The sequence below is a fragment of the Ranitomeya variabilis genome, chromosome 3 (genome assembly GCF_051348905.1).
Source record: "Ranitomeya variabilis isolate aRanVar5 chromosome 3, aRanVar5.hap1, whole genome shotgun sequence".
NCBI classification, from domain to species: domain Eukaryota; kingdom Metazoa; phylum Chordata; class Amphibia; order Anura; family Dendrobatidae; genus Ranitomeya; species Ranitomeya variabilis.
Genome location: NC_135234.1, coordinates 418,921,942 through 418,938,025, shown reverse-complemented (window position 1 = coordinate 418,938,025; position 16,084 = coordinate 418,921,942). Strand labels below are relative to the sequence as shown.

Genomic DNA, 16,084 nt, shown 5'->3' with positions numbered 1-16,084 from the left:
CGTGGTTTTGTACCTTCCGGGCTCAAAGAATGTGAAGGCTGATGCCCTTTCTAGGAGTTTTGTGCCTGACTCTCCGGGAGTTTCTGAGCCGGCTGGTGTCCTCAGAGAGGGGGTGATTTTGTATGCCATCTCCCCTGATTTGCGGCGGGTGCTGCAGGAATTTCAGGCCGATAGACCTGACCGTTGTCCACCGGAGAGACTGTTTGTCCCGGATAGATGGACCAGTAGAGTTATTTCCGAGGTTCATTCTTCGGTGTTGGCGGGTCATCCTGGGATTTTTGGTACCAGGGATCTGGTGGCAGATCCTTTTGGTGGCCTTCCTTGTCGCGGGATGTGCGTTCCTTTGTGCAGTCCTGTGGAATTTGTGCTCGGGCCAAGCCTTGCTGTTCTCGTGCCAGTGGATTGCTTTTGCCTTTGCCTGTCCCGAAGAGGCCTTGGACGCATATTTCCATGGATTTTATTTCGGATCTTCCAGTCTCTCAGAGGATGTCTGTCATCTGGGTGGTTTGTGATCGTTTTCCTAAAATGGTCCATTTGGTGCCCTTGCCTAAGTTGCCCTTCTCCTCTGATTTGGTTCTGCTGTTTTTTAAGAATGTGGTTCGTTTGCATGGAATTCCGGAGAACATTGTGTCTGACAGAGGATCCCAGTTTGTGTCCAGATTTTGGCGGTCCTTTTGTGCTAAGATGGGCATTGATTTGTCTTTTTTTTCGGCCTTCCATCCTCAGACAAATGGCCAAACTGAACGAACTAATCAGACCTTGGAGGCTTATCTGAGATGTTTTGTTTCGGCTGATCAGGATGATTGGGTGACTTTTTTGCCATTGGCTGAGTTTGCCCTCAATAATCGGGCTAGTTCTGCTACTTTGGTTTCGCCTTTTTTTTGCAATTCTGGTTTTCATCCTCGTTTTTCCTCAGGTCAGGTTGAGCCTTCTGACTGTCCTGGGGTGGATTCTGTGGTGGATAGGTTGCAGCAGATTTGGAACCACGTAGTAGACAATTTGACGTTGTCACAGGAGAAGGCTCAGCGCTTTGCTAATCGCCGTCGCTGTGTGGGTCCCCGACTTCGTGTGGGGGATTTGGTATGGTTGTCATCTCGTTACGTTCCTATGAAGGTTTCCTCTCCTAAGTTTAAACCTCGTTTCATCGGTCCTTATAAGATTTCAGAAATCCTCAATCCTGTGTCATTCCGTTTGGACCTCCCAGCATCTTTTGCCATTCATAATGTGTTCCATAGGTCATTGTTGCGGAGGTATGTGGTGCCTGTGGTTCCTTCTGTTGATCCTCCTGCTCCGGTGTTGGTCGAGGGAGAATTGGAGTATGTGGTGGAGAAGATCTTGGATTCTCGTATTTCGAGACGGAAGCTTCAGTACTTGGTTAAATGGAAGGGCTATGGTCAGGAGGATAATTCCTGGGTTGTTGCCTCTGATGTCCATGCTGCCGATTTGGTTCGTGCCTTTCATTTGGCTCGTCCTGATCGGCCTGGGGGCTCTGGTGAGGGTTCGGTGGCCCCTCCTCAAGGGGGGGGTACTGTTGTGAATTCCGTTCTCGGGCTCCCTCCTGTGGTCATGAGTGGTACTTTGTGAGTTCTGTTGTTGGGCTCCCTCTGGTAGCTTTGAGTGTTACGGCTAGTCTGTAGCTGGACTCCAGCTGCCTCGTTTCCTGCTAGGCTTGCTGCCTATTTAACTCCACCTGGACCTTTACTTGTTGCCTGCTGTCGTTGTACTCAGTACTGGTTCAGATCTCTCTGGGAATTCCCTTGTGACCTGTCTCCTCGTGGAGAAGCTAAGTTCATGCTAGTCTATTTTTGCTCATTGCTATTTGAAAATGTTTCTCAGTATATGATGAGTTCAGTCCAGCTTGCTTATATGCTATTTGATTGCTAAGCTGGAAGCTCTGGGGTGCGGAGTTGCACCCCTCACATCGTGAGTTGGTGTGGGGGTCTTTTTGTATTCTCTGCGTGGATAATTTTTGTAGTATTTTATACTGACCGCACAGATTCCTTGCTATCCTCTTACTATTTAGTTATTAGCGGGCCTCATTTGCTAAAACCTATTTTCATTTCTATGTTTGTGTTTTCCTCTTAACTCACAGTCATTATTTGTGGGGGGCTGCTCTCACTTTGGGGAAAATTTCTCTGAGGCAAGTGAGGCTTTGTTTCTCTCTAGGGGTAGCTAGTTTCTCAGGCTGTGCAGAGGCGTCTAGGCCGAGTTAGGAACGCTCCACGGCTGCCTATAGTGTGTGTTGATAGGATCAGGATTGCGGTCAGTAAAGTTCCCACATCCCCAGAGCTTGTCCTATGTTTTGGTTTACCTATCAGGTCAGTTCATGTGTTCTTACCACCAGAACCACAACACCCATGCCTTCACTTATTGAGTGGGTATGTTTTTCCTCTGGATTAGTGAGGTTTTTTATGTGTATTCTTATATAGTACTATGTACTGTGTATATATATATATATATTTGCATTGCTGCTACCACATGATAATCCATTCTCCTATTTATTGAGTGCTACAATACAAAATACTTTATGGTATTTATTGTGCACCCAATTTAGTGGTGTCCGTCAGCAATATTGTGATTGTTTTACTTATTGTTCCTAGTGAGCCACTACATATGTCTAGACCATGTGTTTTCTGCAGAGTCCATAACATTTGAGTTGTTGATTCATTAATTGTATCACGCTGTTTTATACTTTGTTTATTGCGTTGTTACTCATCAGTCCCGACAATCTGTGTCGTACATGTTATGTATAGGTGCTTCTCACAAAATTAGAATATCATCAAAACATTAATTTATTTCAGTTCTTCAATACAAAAAGTTAAATTCATATATTATATAGAGTCATTACAAACAGAGTGATCTATTTCACGTGTTTATTTCTGTTAATATTGATGATTATGGCTTACAGCCAATGAAAACCCAAAAGTCATTACCTCAGTAAATTAAAACACCAGCAAAGGCTTCCTAAGAATTTAAAAAGGTCCCTTAGTGTGTTTCATTATGCTCCACAATCATGGGGAAGACTGCTGACTTGACAGATGTCCAGAAGGCAGTCATTGACGCACTCAAGATGGAGGGTAAGCCATAAAAGGTCATTGCTAAAGAAGCTGGCTTTTCACAGTGCTGTATCCAAGCCTATTAATGGAAATTTGAGTGGAAGGAAAAAGTATGGTAGAAAAAGGTTCACAAGCAACAGGGATAACCTAAGCCTTGAAAAGATTGTTAAGCAAAGGTCATTCAAAAATTTGGGGGAGATTCACAAGGAGTGGACTGCTGCTGGAGTCATTGCTTCAAGGGACACACAGATGTATCCAGGACATGGGCTACAAGTGTCGCATACCATGTGTCAAGCCACTCATGACCCATAGACAATGCCAGAAGTATCTTACCTGGGCCAAGGAGAAAAAAGAACTGGACTGTTGCTCAGTGGTGCAAGGTGTTTTCAGATGAAAGTAAATTTTGCATTTCATTTGGAAATCAAGGTCCCAGAGTCTGGAGCAAGAGTGGAGACGCACACAATCCAAGCTGCTTGAGGTCTAGTGTGAAGTTTCCACAATCAGTGATGGTTTGGGGAGCCATGTCATCTGCTGGTGTAAGTGTGTGATATCAAGACCAAAGTCAGCGCAGCCATCTAACAGGAAATTTTAGAGCACTTCATGCTTCCCTCAGCCGACAAGCTTTTTGGAGATGGGAATTTCATTCTCCAGCAGGACTTGGCACCTGTCCACACTGACAAATGTACCAATACCTGGTTTAAAAACAACAGTATAACCGTGCTTGATTGGCCAGCAAACTAACCTGAAATTAAACCCATGGAGAATCTATGAGGTATTGTCAAGAGGAAGATGAGAGACACCAGACCCAACAAGGCAGATGAGCTGAAGGCTGCTATCACAGCAACCTGGGCTTCCATAACACCTCAGCAGTGCCACAGGCTGGTCGCCTCCATGCCACGTCGCATTGATGCAGTAATTGATGCAAAAGGAGCCCCGACCAAGTATTGAGTGCATTTACTGAACATACATTTCAGTAGGCCAACATTTCGGATTTAAAAATTATTTTTTAAGCGGGTGTTATAAAGTATTCTAATTTACTCAGATATGAAATAGATCACTCTGTTTGTAATGACTCTATATAATCTATCAGTTTCACTTTTTGTATTGAAGAACTGAAATAAATTAACTTTTTATTGATATTCTAATTTTGTGAGAAGCACCTGTATATTTAAGTTTAATTAATATTCAATTAAATATATATCTTTCATATTCATTGTATAGTGCCGTGCACTCATTTTTTATGGTGCTTTAGGCTATGTGCCCACGCTCCGGATAATATGCAGAATTTTTCTGATAAAATCCGAACTCCCTTAGCAGGAAATCCGCTTGCGTTTTTTTCCCATTTTTATCGCGTATTTGTCGCGAATTTTTAGCGTTTTTTTTACAATGATCCACATACAATTCTATAGCGGCAAAACCGCCGATTTTCCACAAAATTAATGAACATGCTGCATTTTTTTCGACAATGCTTTTCCGCTGCGGAAAAAAAACGCAGCATGGGCACAAAAATTGCGGAATGCATTAAAATAATGGGATGCTTAATGTAAGCATTTTTAAGCGTTTCCGCATAGGAAAACCGCCGCAAAAACGCTAAAAAAAACGCAAAAAATCCAGAACGTGGGCACATAGCGTTATTCTAATAGTATGCGCTCTATGGCTAATTACCTTGTGCTCACCATACATTTGTAGGTTTAATAATTAAAATAAAACATTTTACAACAGGTCCTCTTTAGATGATGGAGTACACATGCTCATAGTCTTATAGCCCCTATAAGTACTGTATTGGTTGACCAGATCTAGCCATACAGTATAAACTTCCTTTATTGATATTAGGTGAATGTGTTTTACCTAATAATAATGTATACATTTTCCAGACAAAATTATATATAGGTTGTGATTTTCCATTAATCACATTCCTTCCATTATGATTTCTTTCAGAGTTACAGAGTGACACCCTGTGGATAATTTCAAAATTTCTAGTAGTTTGCATTGGAAAATAGTTGCACCGCTTACCTCCTGATAGAGAAATGAGCGTCGAGAGTCAATCCTTTTAAGGAAATAAAATGTCTAAAAAAGCATTACATGGTATGGCATAAAAGCTTTAAGATTAGATATGCTCCATAGCACCCTATCTCCGTCATTTTTCGGGGTGTGAGAAATCAGTCTGTGAAACTTTAGGGCATTGAGATGGAAAATAAAAAATAATTCTTATGCTCAGTTTTAGTTAGTCTGAGCACAAATTTAGCAGATGAAGGAAATAAGGCAGAGATTAAAGACAGCAAACAACAACAGAACAAATAATTTTTTTACAAAATGAAAACATAAAAAAAGCAAAAACTTACATAGAGACGAAAGCATTCCTCTTTCCAACTTCTTCGTTGGCAACTGAGGAACAGAATTCACACTAGCATAATTCCTATCAAGCAAAAAGTATAATTTGTCTAATATTAATACTGTTAGGTACAGAAAAATAATATAATATCATAAAATATAATAACGCCTATACAGTATGTATGTGAATATATATATATATATATATATATATATATATATATATACATATATATATATATATATATATATATATATATACACACAGTGGAGAAAATAAATATTTGATACATTGCCGATTTTCCCACCTACACAGAATGGAGAGGTCTGTAATTTTTATCATAGGTACACTTCAACTGTGAGAGACAGAATCTAAAAATAAAAGACAGAAATCATATTATATGATTTTTCCATAATTACTTTGCATTTTATTGCATGAAATAAATATTTGATTCAATAGAACTTAATGTTTGGTACAGAAACCTTTGTTTGCAATTACAGAGGTCAGACGTTTCCTGTAGTTCTTGACCAAGTTTGACAATACTGCAACAGGGATTTTGTCCCACTCCTCCATACAGATCTTCTCCAGATCTTTCAGGTCTTGGGGCTGTCACAGGGTACCATCAAGTTTCAGCTCCCGCCAAAGATTTTCTATTAGGTTCAGGTCTGGAGATTGCCTAGGCCACTCCAGGACCTTGAAATGCTTCTTACTAAGCCACTCATTAGTGGCACTGACTGTGCGTTTTGAGTCATTGTCATGCTGGTAGACCAAGCCACGATCCATTTTCTTACTGAGGGAAGAAGTTTGTTAGCCAAAATCTTGCGATACATCACCCAATCTATGTATGATATTTCTCCCACCATGCGTCACAGTTGGGACTGTGTTCTTGAGGTTGTACTCATCCTTCTTCTTTCTCCAAATAGTGTGAGTGGAGTTGATACCAAAAAGTTCTATTTTGGTCTCATCTGACCACATGACCTTCTATGCCTCGTCTGCATCATCCAGATCATCACTGGTGAACTTCAAACAGGCCTGGATATGTGCTGGCGTGAGCAGGAGGACCTTGCGTGTCCTGCAGGATTTTGATCCATGACGGCGTAGTGTGTTTCTAACGGTAATGTTTGAGTCTGTGGTTCCAGTTCTCTTCAGGTCATTGACCAGTTCCTCCCATGCAGTTCTGGGCTGATTCCTGATCTTTCTCAGAAATCCTTACCACACAAAGCGAGATGCTTTATGGAGCCCCAGACCGAGGAAGCAAATAGATGAAGCTGCGACTCAAGGAGAAGTCATTATTATGGGGGACTTCAACTAACCTGAAATACATTGGGGAAGAGTAAACTGCAGTTCCAGCAAAGGTGATCGGTTTTTGACAACTATGAGACACAATTACCTCTCACAACAGGTTCAGGACCCAACAAGAAGGGGGGCACTGCTAGACTTAATATTAACCAACAGGACAGACCGTATAGCAAATATAAGGGTTGGGGGTCACTTGGGTAATAGTGATCACAAAATAATAAGTTTTCATGTATCCTTTAATAAGATGTGTAGTAGAGGGGTTACAAGGACACTAAACTTCAGGAGGGCAAATTTCCAACGGTTGAGAGATGATCTTGGGGCAATTAACTGGGACGATATCCTGAGACATAAAAATACACAAAGAAAATGGGAGACGTTTATTAGCATCCTGGATAGGACCTGTGCACAGTATATACCGTATGGGAATAAACATACTAGAAATAGGAGGAAACCAATATGGCTAAATAGAGTTGTAAGGGGCGCAATAAGTGACAAAAAGAAAGCATTTAGAGAATTAAAGGAAGTAGGTAGTGATGAGGTATTAAATAAATACAGAAAGTTAAATAAATTCTGTAAAAAGCAAATCAAGGCAGCAAAGATTGAGACAAAGAGACTCATTACCAGAGAGAGAGTAAAAATAATCCTAAAATATTCTTTAACTACATAAACAATAAGAAACTAAAAAATGATAGTGTCGGCCCCCTTAAAAATAGTCTGGGTGAAAAGGTGGATGAGGATAAGGAAAAGCCAATACGCTAAATGACTTTTTTTCATCAGTATTTACACAAGAAAATCCCATGGCAGACAATATGATCAGTGATAACAAAAATTCTCCATTAAATGTCACCTGCTTAATCCAGCAGGAAGTACGGCGGCGTCTAAAAATCACTAAAATTGACAAATCTCCGGGCCCGGATGGGATACACCCCCGAGTACTGCAGGAACTAAGTACAGTCATTGACAGACCATTATTTTTAATCTTTAAAGCATTCATAATAACAGGGTCTGTACCACAGGACTGGCGTATAGCAAATGTGGTGCCAATATTCAAAAAGGGGACAAAAACTGAACTCGGAAATTATAGGCCAGTAAGCTTAACCTCTACTGTGGGTAAAATCCTGGAGAGCAATCTAAAGGATGCTATACTGGAGTATCTGAAGAGGAATAACCTCATGACCCAGTATCAGCACGGGTTTACTAGGGACCGTTCATGTCAGACTAATTTGATCAGCTTCTATGAAGAGGTAAGTTCCGGACTGGACCAAGGGAACCCAGTAGATGTAGTGTATATGGACTTTTCAAAAGCTTTTGATACGGTGCAACACAAAAGGTTGTTACATAAAATGAGAATAATGGGGATAGGGGAAAATATGTGTAAGTGGGTTAAGAGCTGACTCAGGGATAGGAACCAAAGAGTGGTTATTAATTGAGCACACTCGGACTGGGTCGCAGTTAGCAGTGGGGTACCACAGGGGTCAGTATTGGGCCCTCTTCTTTTTAACATATTTATTAATGACCTTGTAAGGGGCCTACAGAGCAGAATTTCAATATTTGCAGATGACACTAAACTATGCAGGGTAATCAATACAGAGGAGGACAATTTTATATTACAGGATGATTTATGTAAACTAGAAGCTTAGGCAGATAAATGGCAAATGAGCTTTAATGGGGATAAATGTAAGGTCTTGCACTTGGGTAGATGTAATAAGATGTATAACTATGTGCTTAATTGTAAAACACTGGGCAAAAATAAAAAAGACCTGGGTGTATGGGTGGATGACAAACTCACATTTAGTGGCCAGTGTCAGGCAGCTGCTACAAAGGCAAATAAAATAATGGGATGCATTAAAAGAGGCATAGAGGCTCATGAGGAGAACATAATTCTACCTCTATACAAGTCACTAGAGCGACCACACTTAGAATACTGTGCACAGTTCTGGTCTCCGGTGTATAAGAAAGACATAGCTGAACTAGAGCGGGTGCAGAGAAGAGCGACCAAGGTTATTAGAGGACTGGGGGGTCTGCAATACCAAGATAGGTTATTACACTTGGGGCTGTTTAGTTTGGAAAAACGAAGGCTAAGGGGTGATCTTATTTTAATGTATAAATATATGAGGCGACAGTACAAAGACCTTTCTGATGATCTTTTTAATCATAGACCTGAGACAGGGACAAGTGTCATGGTTCCCAATGGCAAGGGAACATCAGAGAACATAAATAACAGAACAGCTCTTGGGTGATGGAATCTCGAGCTGACCGTGAGCTAAACCTACCACACAACTAACAGTGGCCGGGTGGCGTACCTACGTTTTATCCCTAGACGCCTAGCGCCAGCCGGAGGACTAACTAACCCTAATAGAGGAAAAGACAGACCTGGCTTACCTCTAGGGAAATTCCCCCAAAAAGGAGACAGAAGCCCCCCACATATATTGACGGTGAGTTCAGAGGAAAAGACATACGCAGTATGAAGGTAGGTTCAGCAAAGCGAGGTCCGCTTACTAGATAGCAAGAAGATACAATAGGGAACTTCACGGTCAGCTGAAAACCCTATTAAAATACCATCCCGAAATTACTTTAAGACTCATGTGTCAACTCATGACACCGGAGTGGCAATTTCAGCCCACAAGAGCTTCCAGCTACAGAAAAATAACATAACTGTGAACTGGAACAAAAATGCAAAACAAACTTAGGACTAAGAGTCCAACTTAGCTGATAGTAGTCTAGAAGCAGGAACATGCAACAGAAAGGCTCTGGTTACATTGATGGCCGGCACTAGAATAACTGAGCAGCAAGGCTAAATAGGATACACCCATATCCTGATGGAAACAGGTGAACAGAGAAAGTGAAGCACACAAGTCCAGTACCACCAGTGACCACCGGGGGAGCCCAAAAACCAAACTCACAACAGACAAGGGCGCATCCTCTATGTCTGAAGGAAAGAAGGTTTAAGCATAATAACAGATGCGGGTTCTTTACTGTAAGAGCAGTGAAACTATGGAACTCTCTGCCGTATGATGTTGCAATGAGTGATTCATTACTTAAATTTAAGAGGGGACTGGATACCTTTCTTGTAAAGTATAATGTTACAGGTTATATATATTAGATTCCTTGATAGGGCGTTGATCCAGGGAACTAGTCTGATTGCCGTATGTGAAGTCGGGAAGGAATTTTTTTCCGCAATGTGGAGCTTACTGTTTGCCACATGGGTTTTTTTTGCCTTCCTCTGGATCAACATGTTAGGGCATGTTAGGTTAGGCTATGGGTTGAACTAGATGGACTTAAAGTCTTCCTTCAACCTTAGTAACTATGTTACTATGTAGTCATCTTGTGTTTCTTCCATTCTATAATAATTGTGCCAACAGTTGTTGCCTTCTCACCAAGTTTCTTGCCTATTGTCCTGTAGCCAATCCCAGCCTTGTGCAGGTCTACAATTTTGTCCCTGGTTTCCTTAGGGTGCGTGTCCACGTTCAGGAAACGCTGCGTGTTTGACGCTGCGTGGGGCAGCAGCGTCAAACACGCAGCGTCCAGATGTTCCAGCATAGTGGAGGGGATTTAATGAAATCCCGTGTCCACTATGCGTGGAATCACGCATCCATCGGCCCTGCGACTCCGGACATGCTGCGCGTCTTTTAAGATCGCAGCATGTCCGTGTTCCTTGCGGCGACGCTGCGCCGCCGCAAGGAATAACACAGGGCCCTATGCGAGGGGTGCGATGATCCCGGATGTGTACTATGAACACATCCGGCATCATCGCGTCCCAGAAGGGGGCGGGGCTTAGCGCCGAGCGGGTTTGCCGCTCCGACGATACCGCCGGCCATCCTGATCGTGGACACATACCCTTAGACAGCTCTTTGGTGTTGGCCATGATGGAGAGGTTGGAGTGTGATTGATTCAGTGTGTGGACAGGTGCCTTTTATACAGGTAACAAGTTCAAACAGGTGCGATTAATACAGGTAATGAATACAGACTAGGAGGGCTTCTTAACGAAAAGACTAAGGGTATGTTCCCACGGTCAGTAAACGCTGCGGATTGGACGCTGTGTAGATCCGCAGCATCCAGATTTTACAGCATAGTGGAGGGGATTTCATGAAATCCCATCTCCACTATGCGTGCAGGGACACCCACAGCTTCCCTGCATAAATGGACTTGCGGCGCGTCTTTCCAGACCGCAGCATGTCAATTTATCTTGCGTGTTCAAAAGCCGGCAGCTGTATGAACTGAGCAGACATGTGCTGCGTCCAAAGCGCTGCCGTATCCTGAACGTGGGAACGTACCCTAAAAGGTCTGTGAGAGCCAGAATTCTTGCTGGTTGGTAGGTGATCAAATATTTATTTCATGCAAATGCAAATAAATTATGTAAAAATCATACAATGTAATTTTCTGGGGGTTTTTTTATTTTTAGATTCTGTCTCTCACAGTTGAAGTGTACCTAAGATAAAAATTACAGACCTCTCCATTCTTTGTAGGTTGGATAACTTGCAAAATTGTATATATATTATTTTTTATTTTAAATACAGTGTATGAGCCTGATGCTTTTCTTCATAATGTATTTAATTACTGCTTTGGAAAATTGTGTAGCACTGATCTGAAACAATACAGGTATTGCACAGTAAGGTATGAAGTACAAGCAGAATGGGTGGCATAATTAAAGTATTTTTTTTAATGCTTCTTAACCCATTTATGACATATGTATATGAAATACTGTTATGTTATACTATATGTCAAGTCTCTGTGTATGGCCGGGGTCACACTTGCGAGCGTGATGCGAGAAACTCGAGAGAGTCTCTCGCCTCAATCCCCGGCACTGCCGCCAGCACTCGGACCGGAGAGTGCGGCTACATGTATTTCTATGCAGCTGAACGCTCCGGTCCCGAGTGCCGGGTATTGATGCGAGAGACTCGCTCGAGTTTCTCGCATCACACTCCCAAGTGTGACCTCGGCTTATGGGCTGTTTCAGTAAAAGCACCATCCGGACAGCTCCTGTTTAGCTATTTAAATGCTGCAGTCAATTTCTGAATTTAAATAGCCCAATTGCTGATACCCATGTGCAATGGCTCCCATTAACCCCCCGTGACACAGCTGATGGCCTTCTGAAAGCCCAAATAAAGCTGATTTACCCTTCCGTGAAGACCAGCCTGTGGGTCAGCTTCACAGGAGAAAGTCATTTTATCTCTATAATGCAACACAGTTGTACTGCAGTATATAGAACAAGAGCTCAGATGATCAGAAGTCTAGGTCCCCTAAGGTCTTGGGCACATAATATCTTCTATGGGCAGATTCCTCCAGGAACCCGCCTGTAAAACCACTGCAACAACAATAAAACTAATGCATAGCAATGTAAAAATAACATTGCTGTTCACTTGCTCTGCGTTTGGTTACTTTTTTACCGCTTCAGTTTGAAAACCGTGAAACGGTTAAAACGAATGGCATATTCATATTTCGAGTTGGTCCACTAGGAAGCTGCTCAAAAGTTATAGTTTAAAATATAGAAAAAAAGACAAAAACAGCAGGAAACCACTTAAGGAAAAAGACAGCCGGCTTTTCAACGAAGGAGTACTGCCTACAGAAATCCTGGCAGATGTGCCACCTTCTTAGGCCAGTCTCACACGTCCAGATAATTCCGGTACCGGAAAAATCGGTACCGGAGTTATCCGTGTCCGTGAGCTCACGTGGCACATCAGTGTGGCACACGTGCGGCAGCCGTGTGCCGACTGAGTACCACACGGACCGTGCAGGAGATAGCGCTACAGTAAGCGCTGTCCCCAGCGTGGTGCTGAAGCCGCCATTCATCCCTTCTCTCCAGCAGCGTTCGCTGGAGAGAAGGAATGAAGAATCAATGTTTTTTTTTTTGTGTGTGGTTAAAATAAACTTTAAGCATCGAGGCATCGAGGGAGCTGGGTGAGTATTTCATTTCCAGCGGGCGGGCGCACAGGGGGTGGGAGGGGGGAGGTTGCCGGGAAGTTTATTTTAACCACAAAAAAAATAAAAAAAACATTGATTTTTCATTCTTTCTCTCCGGCGAACGCTGCTGGAGAGAAGGGATGAATGGCGGCTTCAGCACCCAAAGCAGGGGACAGCGCTTACTGTAGCGCTGTCTCCTGCACGGCACACGGACGGCACACGGACAGCATCCGTGTGCGGTATGTGTTTTACACGGACCCATTGACTTTAATGAGTCCGTGTGATCCGTGCGCTCCCACGAACACTGACATGTCTCCGTGTTTTTCAAAAGGACACACGGTCCGTGAAAACACGCTGACATGTGCAGAGACACATTGATTTTAATGTGTCTACATGAGTCAGTGTCTCCGGTACGTGAGAAAACTGTCACCACACATACCGGAGCCAGACGTGTGAAACAGGCCTTAAAGACTTCACCAGCATCTTAGAGACACACCCCATGGGGATTTAAAGATAAAGTAAAAAATTTAAAAAAAAATGTAAAAAAATATATATATATATAAAAAAATTATTTATAAAAATTTGAATAATCACCTTTTCCCCTATTATAAATAAAGACGTTAAAAAAAGAAAAGCAATACAATCAGTGGTGTTTCTGTGTCTTTGCAAGTCTGTTCTATTAAAATATAAAATTAATTAAAGGGAACCTGTCAGCAGGATTGTGCATAGTAACCTAGAGACAGTGTCAGGTCGGCGCCGTTATACTGATTAAAATGATACCTTGGTTGATGAAATCCGTCCTGTGGTTGATGTTTAACCCCTTCCCGACATGCGGCGTACATATACCGCTTTGCGGGAGCTGCGTTACCGCAAACAGCAGTATATGTACGGCGGCGTGTCAGCGCTGACACCCTGCAGCAACGCCCACGATTGGTGCTAGCACCGATCACAGGCATTTAACCACCCTGATGCCGCTGTCAGTAGTGACAGCGACATAGAGAAATATCAGTTCCCTGTGTGATTCCATCTCCATGGAGATCCCCTACCACAAGATGGCCGTGGGGTCCTTCGGGGTCCTGCAGGGAAGGTTACTTGTGAGTGCCCGCTGAGAGCAGATGCTGACATGCCTCCTTCTCTACCTGTCAGATGCTGATGATCAGCGATCTGACTGTACAGTAATGTAAAAAAGTGAAAAATGAATATATTAAAAACTGTACAAATATTTTTTTAAAAATCCCCAAATAAAGAAAATAAAAAAATACATATTTTCCAATAAATACATTTATTTATGTAAATAAAAAAATATATAATAAAGTAAACATATTTGGCATCGGTGCGTCCTTAACGATCCGCTCTATAACACTGTCCCACTAGTTAACCCCTTCAGTGAACTCCGTAAAAAAAGAAAACCGAGGCACAAAAAGTGGAATAACACACGAACAAAAGACGGACATAAATAAATATGGTACCACTGAAAATGTCATCTTGTCCAGCAAAAAACAAGCCGTCATACAGCATCAACAGCAGAAAAATATAAAATGTATAGCTCTCAGAATAAAGAGAAACATAGAAAAAACGATATAAATTGGGTATTGCTGTAATCGAAGTGACCCAAAGAATAAAACTGCCTTATCAGTTTTACCACGCGTGGAATGGTATAAAAAAAGCAATTCCTGAAGTACTGGTTTTTGTTCATTCTGTCTCCCAAAAATCGGAATAGAAAAGGATCAAAAAATGTCATGTGCCCAAAAATGGTACCAATAAAAATGTCAGCTAGTCCCACAAGAAACAAGACCTCACATGACTCTGTGGAACAAAATATGGAAAAATTATAGCTCTCAAAATGCGGTGATGCAAAAACCAGTTTTCGCAATAAAAAGCGTCTTCTAGTGTGTGACAGTAGCCAAACATATGGTATCGCTGTAATAGCAACGACCCAAAGAATAAAATTACCTTATCACATATACTGCACGAGGAACAGCATTAAAAAAATAAAACTAATTCTTCACCTGCTGTTGATTTGTTTGTTCTGCCTCCCAAAGATCGCATTTAGGCTTGGCACACATTTATCCTGCACTCTGCGCTGAGCGCTTACATCGGGTTTTCAGTGTAAATCTCTGAAATATGTGATTCAGATGGAACCTTCGTTGGAAGATTCCCTATAATGAAGCAGAGGGAGGCACTGTGGAGGCCATAGGACCTGTGACCCGGCAGTGTCCATCATTTTAGGACTGCATAAAAGCCACGGTTTTGTGCACTTCTGAAAAGAAGGACACTGATGAACAGAGGCCATACGGAGTCCAGAGTAACTCTGCTGCCTCATCATAGTGAATGGATCCATCGGGGGTTTCATCTGAATCATGTCACTCAGAGATTTAGATGGAAACCCCAATGTAAATGCTCAGCGTAGAGCGCCAGATAAATGTGATCACAAGCATTACGTAAAATGTTCCCAATAAAAGTTTCAACTCAATCCACAAAAAAAGCAAGTCCTCACTCAGGTCCGTCATCTGTTAATGGAAATATAGGGGGCTTCCACGTTACTGGTAGCACAAAGGCTTTGGAAAAGCAAAATGGCCCCCCGTCCGCTCCCAAATCCAAATGCCCCCCTCCCTTCTGAGCCCCACACATTTTTGTAGTGATGAGAGCCAGCTTAATTTACAGGTGCGTGTCTCCAGAAGCATGAGCTGGGCATAAATTACTGGTTACTACAACATACTGGTCACTCCAATGTAAGTTTGTAATTTTCACTCAGCAACATCCACCGCTGCTTGTTTCTGGAAAACATCCAAGCAGTCATAATCATCACTACATCTGTAGATAATTCTCAAAGAGTTATATTTTCCAAAATGGGGTCACTTGAGGGGGGATTCTGCTTTTCTATCACCTAGGGACTCTCATATGAAATCCACAAGTTATTCTAGGAAAATCTGTGTTCCAGGAGGCAAATAGCGCTCAGTCCCTCACAAGTCTCTCCATATGGCCACATATGGGGTATTGCCACGTTCAGTATAAATTGTGGAAGAAATTTGGTGCCATTTTTACCCAGTTCCCAGTATGAAAATGTAAAACTCGAGGCTAACACACAATCTTGGTGGTAAAAATGTACATTATTTTATCTTCACTGCCCAATGGTATAAAAGTCTGTGACACACCTGTGGTGTCAATATGATCACTGCATCCCTAGATGAATTCACTGAGAGGTTTAGCTTGTAAAATGGGGTCACTTATGGGGGGTTCTGCTGTGTTGGCACCTCAGGGGCTCTGCCAATGTAATATGGCCCCCTCAAACTAGTGCAGCAAGATCTGCACTATAATATGGTGCTTCTTCCCTTCCAAGCCCTGCCGTGCGCCCAAACAGTTGTTTTCCTCAACATATTGGGCATCGGCGTACTCAGGAGAAATTGCGCAACCAATTTCATGGAGCAATTTCTCCTGTTACCATTATGAAAATGCAAAACTTGGAGCTAATAAAGATTTATCTGGGAAAAAAGTG

At 42.2% G+C, this 16,084-nt stretch overlaps 1 protein-coding gene across 1 annotated transcript in view; it reads right to left on the bottom strand.

Moving 5' to 3' along the window:
• The window catches only part of TEX14 (testis expressed 14, intercellular bridge forming factor), a 416,166-nt gene that overhangs the window by 128,504 nt on the left and 271,578 nt on the right, over positions 1-16,084 (bottom strand). The window contains exon 16 of the mRNA XM_077296342.1: positions 5,399-5,472. Within this exon, the coding sequence (XP_077152457.1) occupies positions 5,399-5,472 (74 nt within the window). The remainder of the gene's footprint in view (positions 1-5,398; positions 5,473-16,084) is intronic.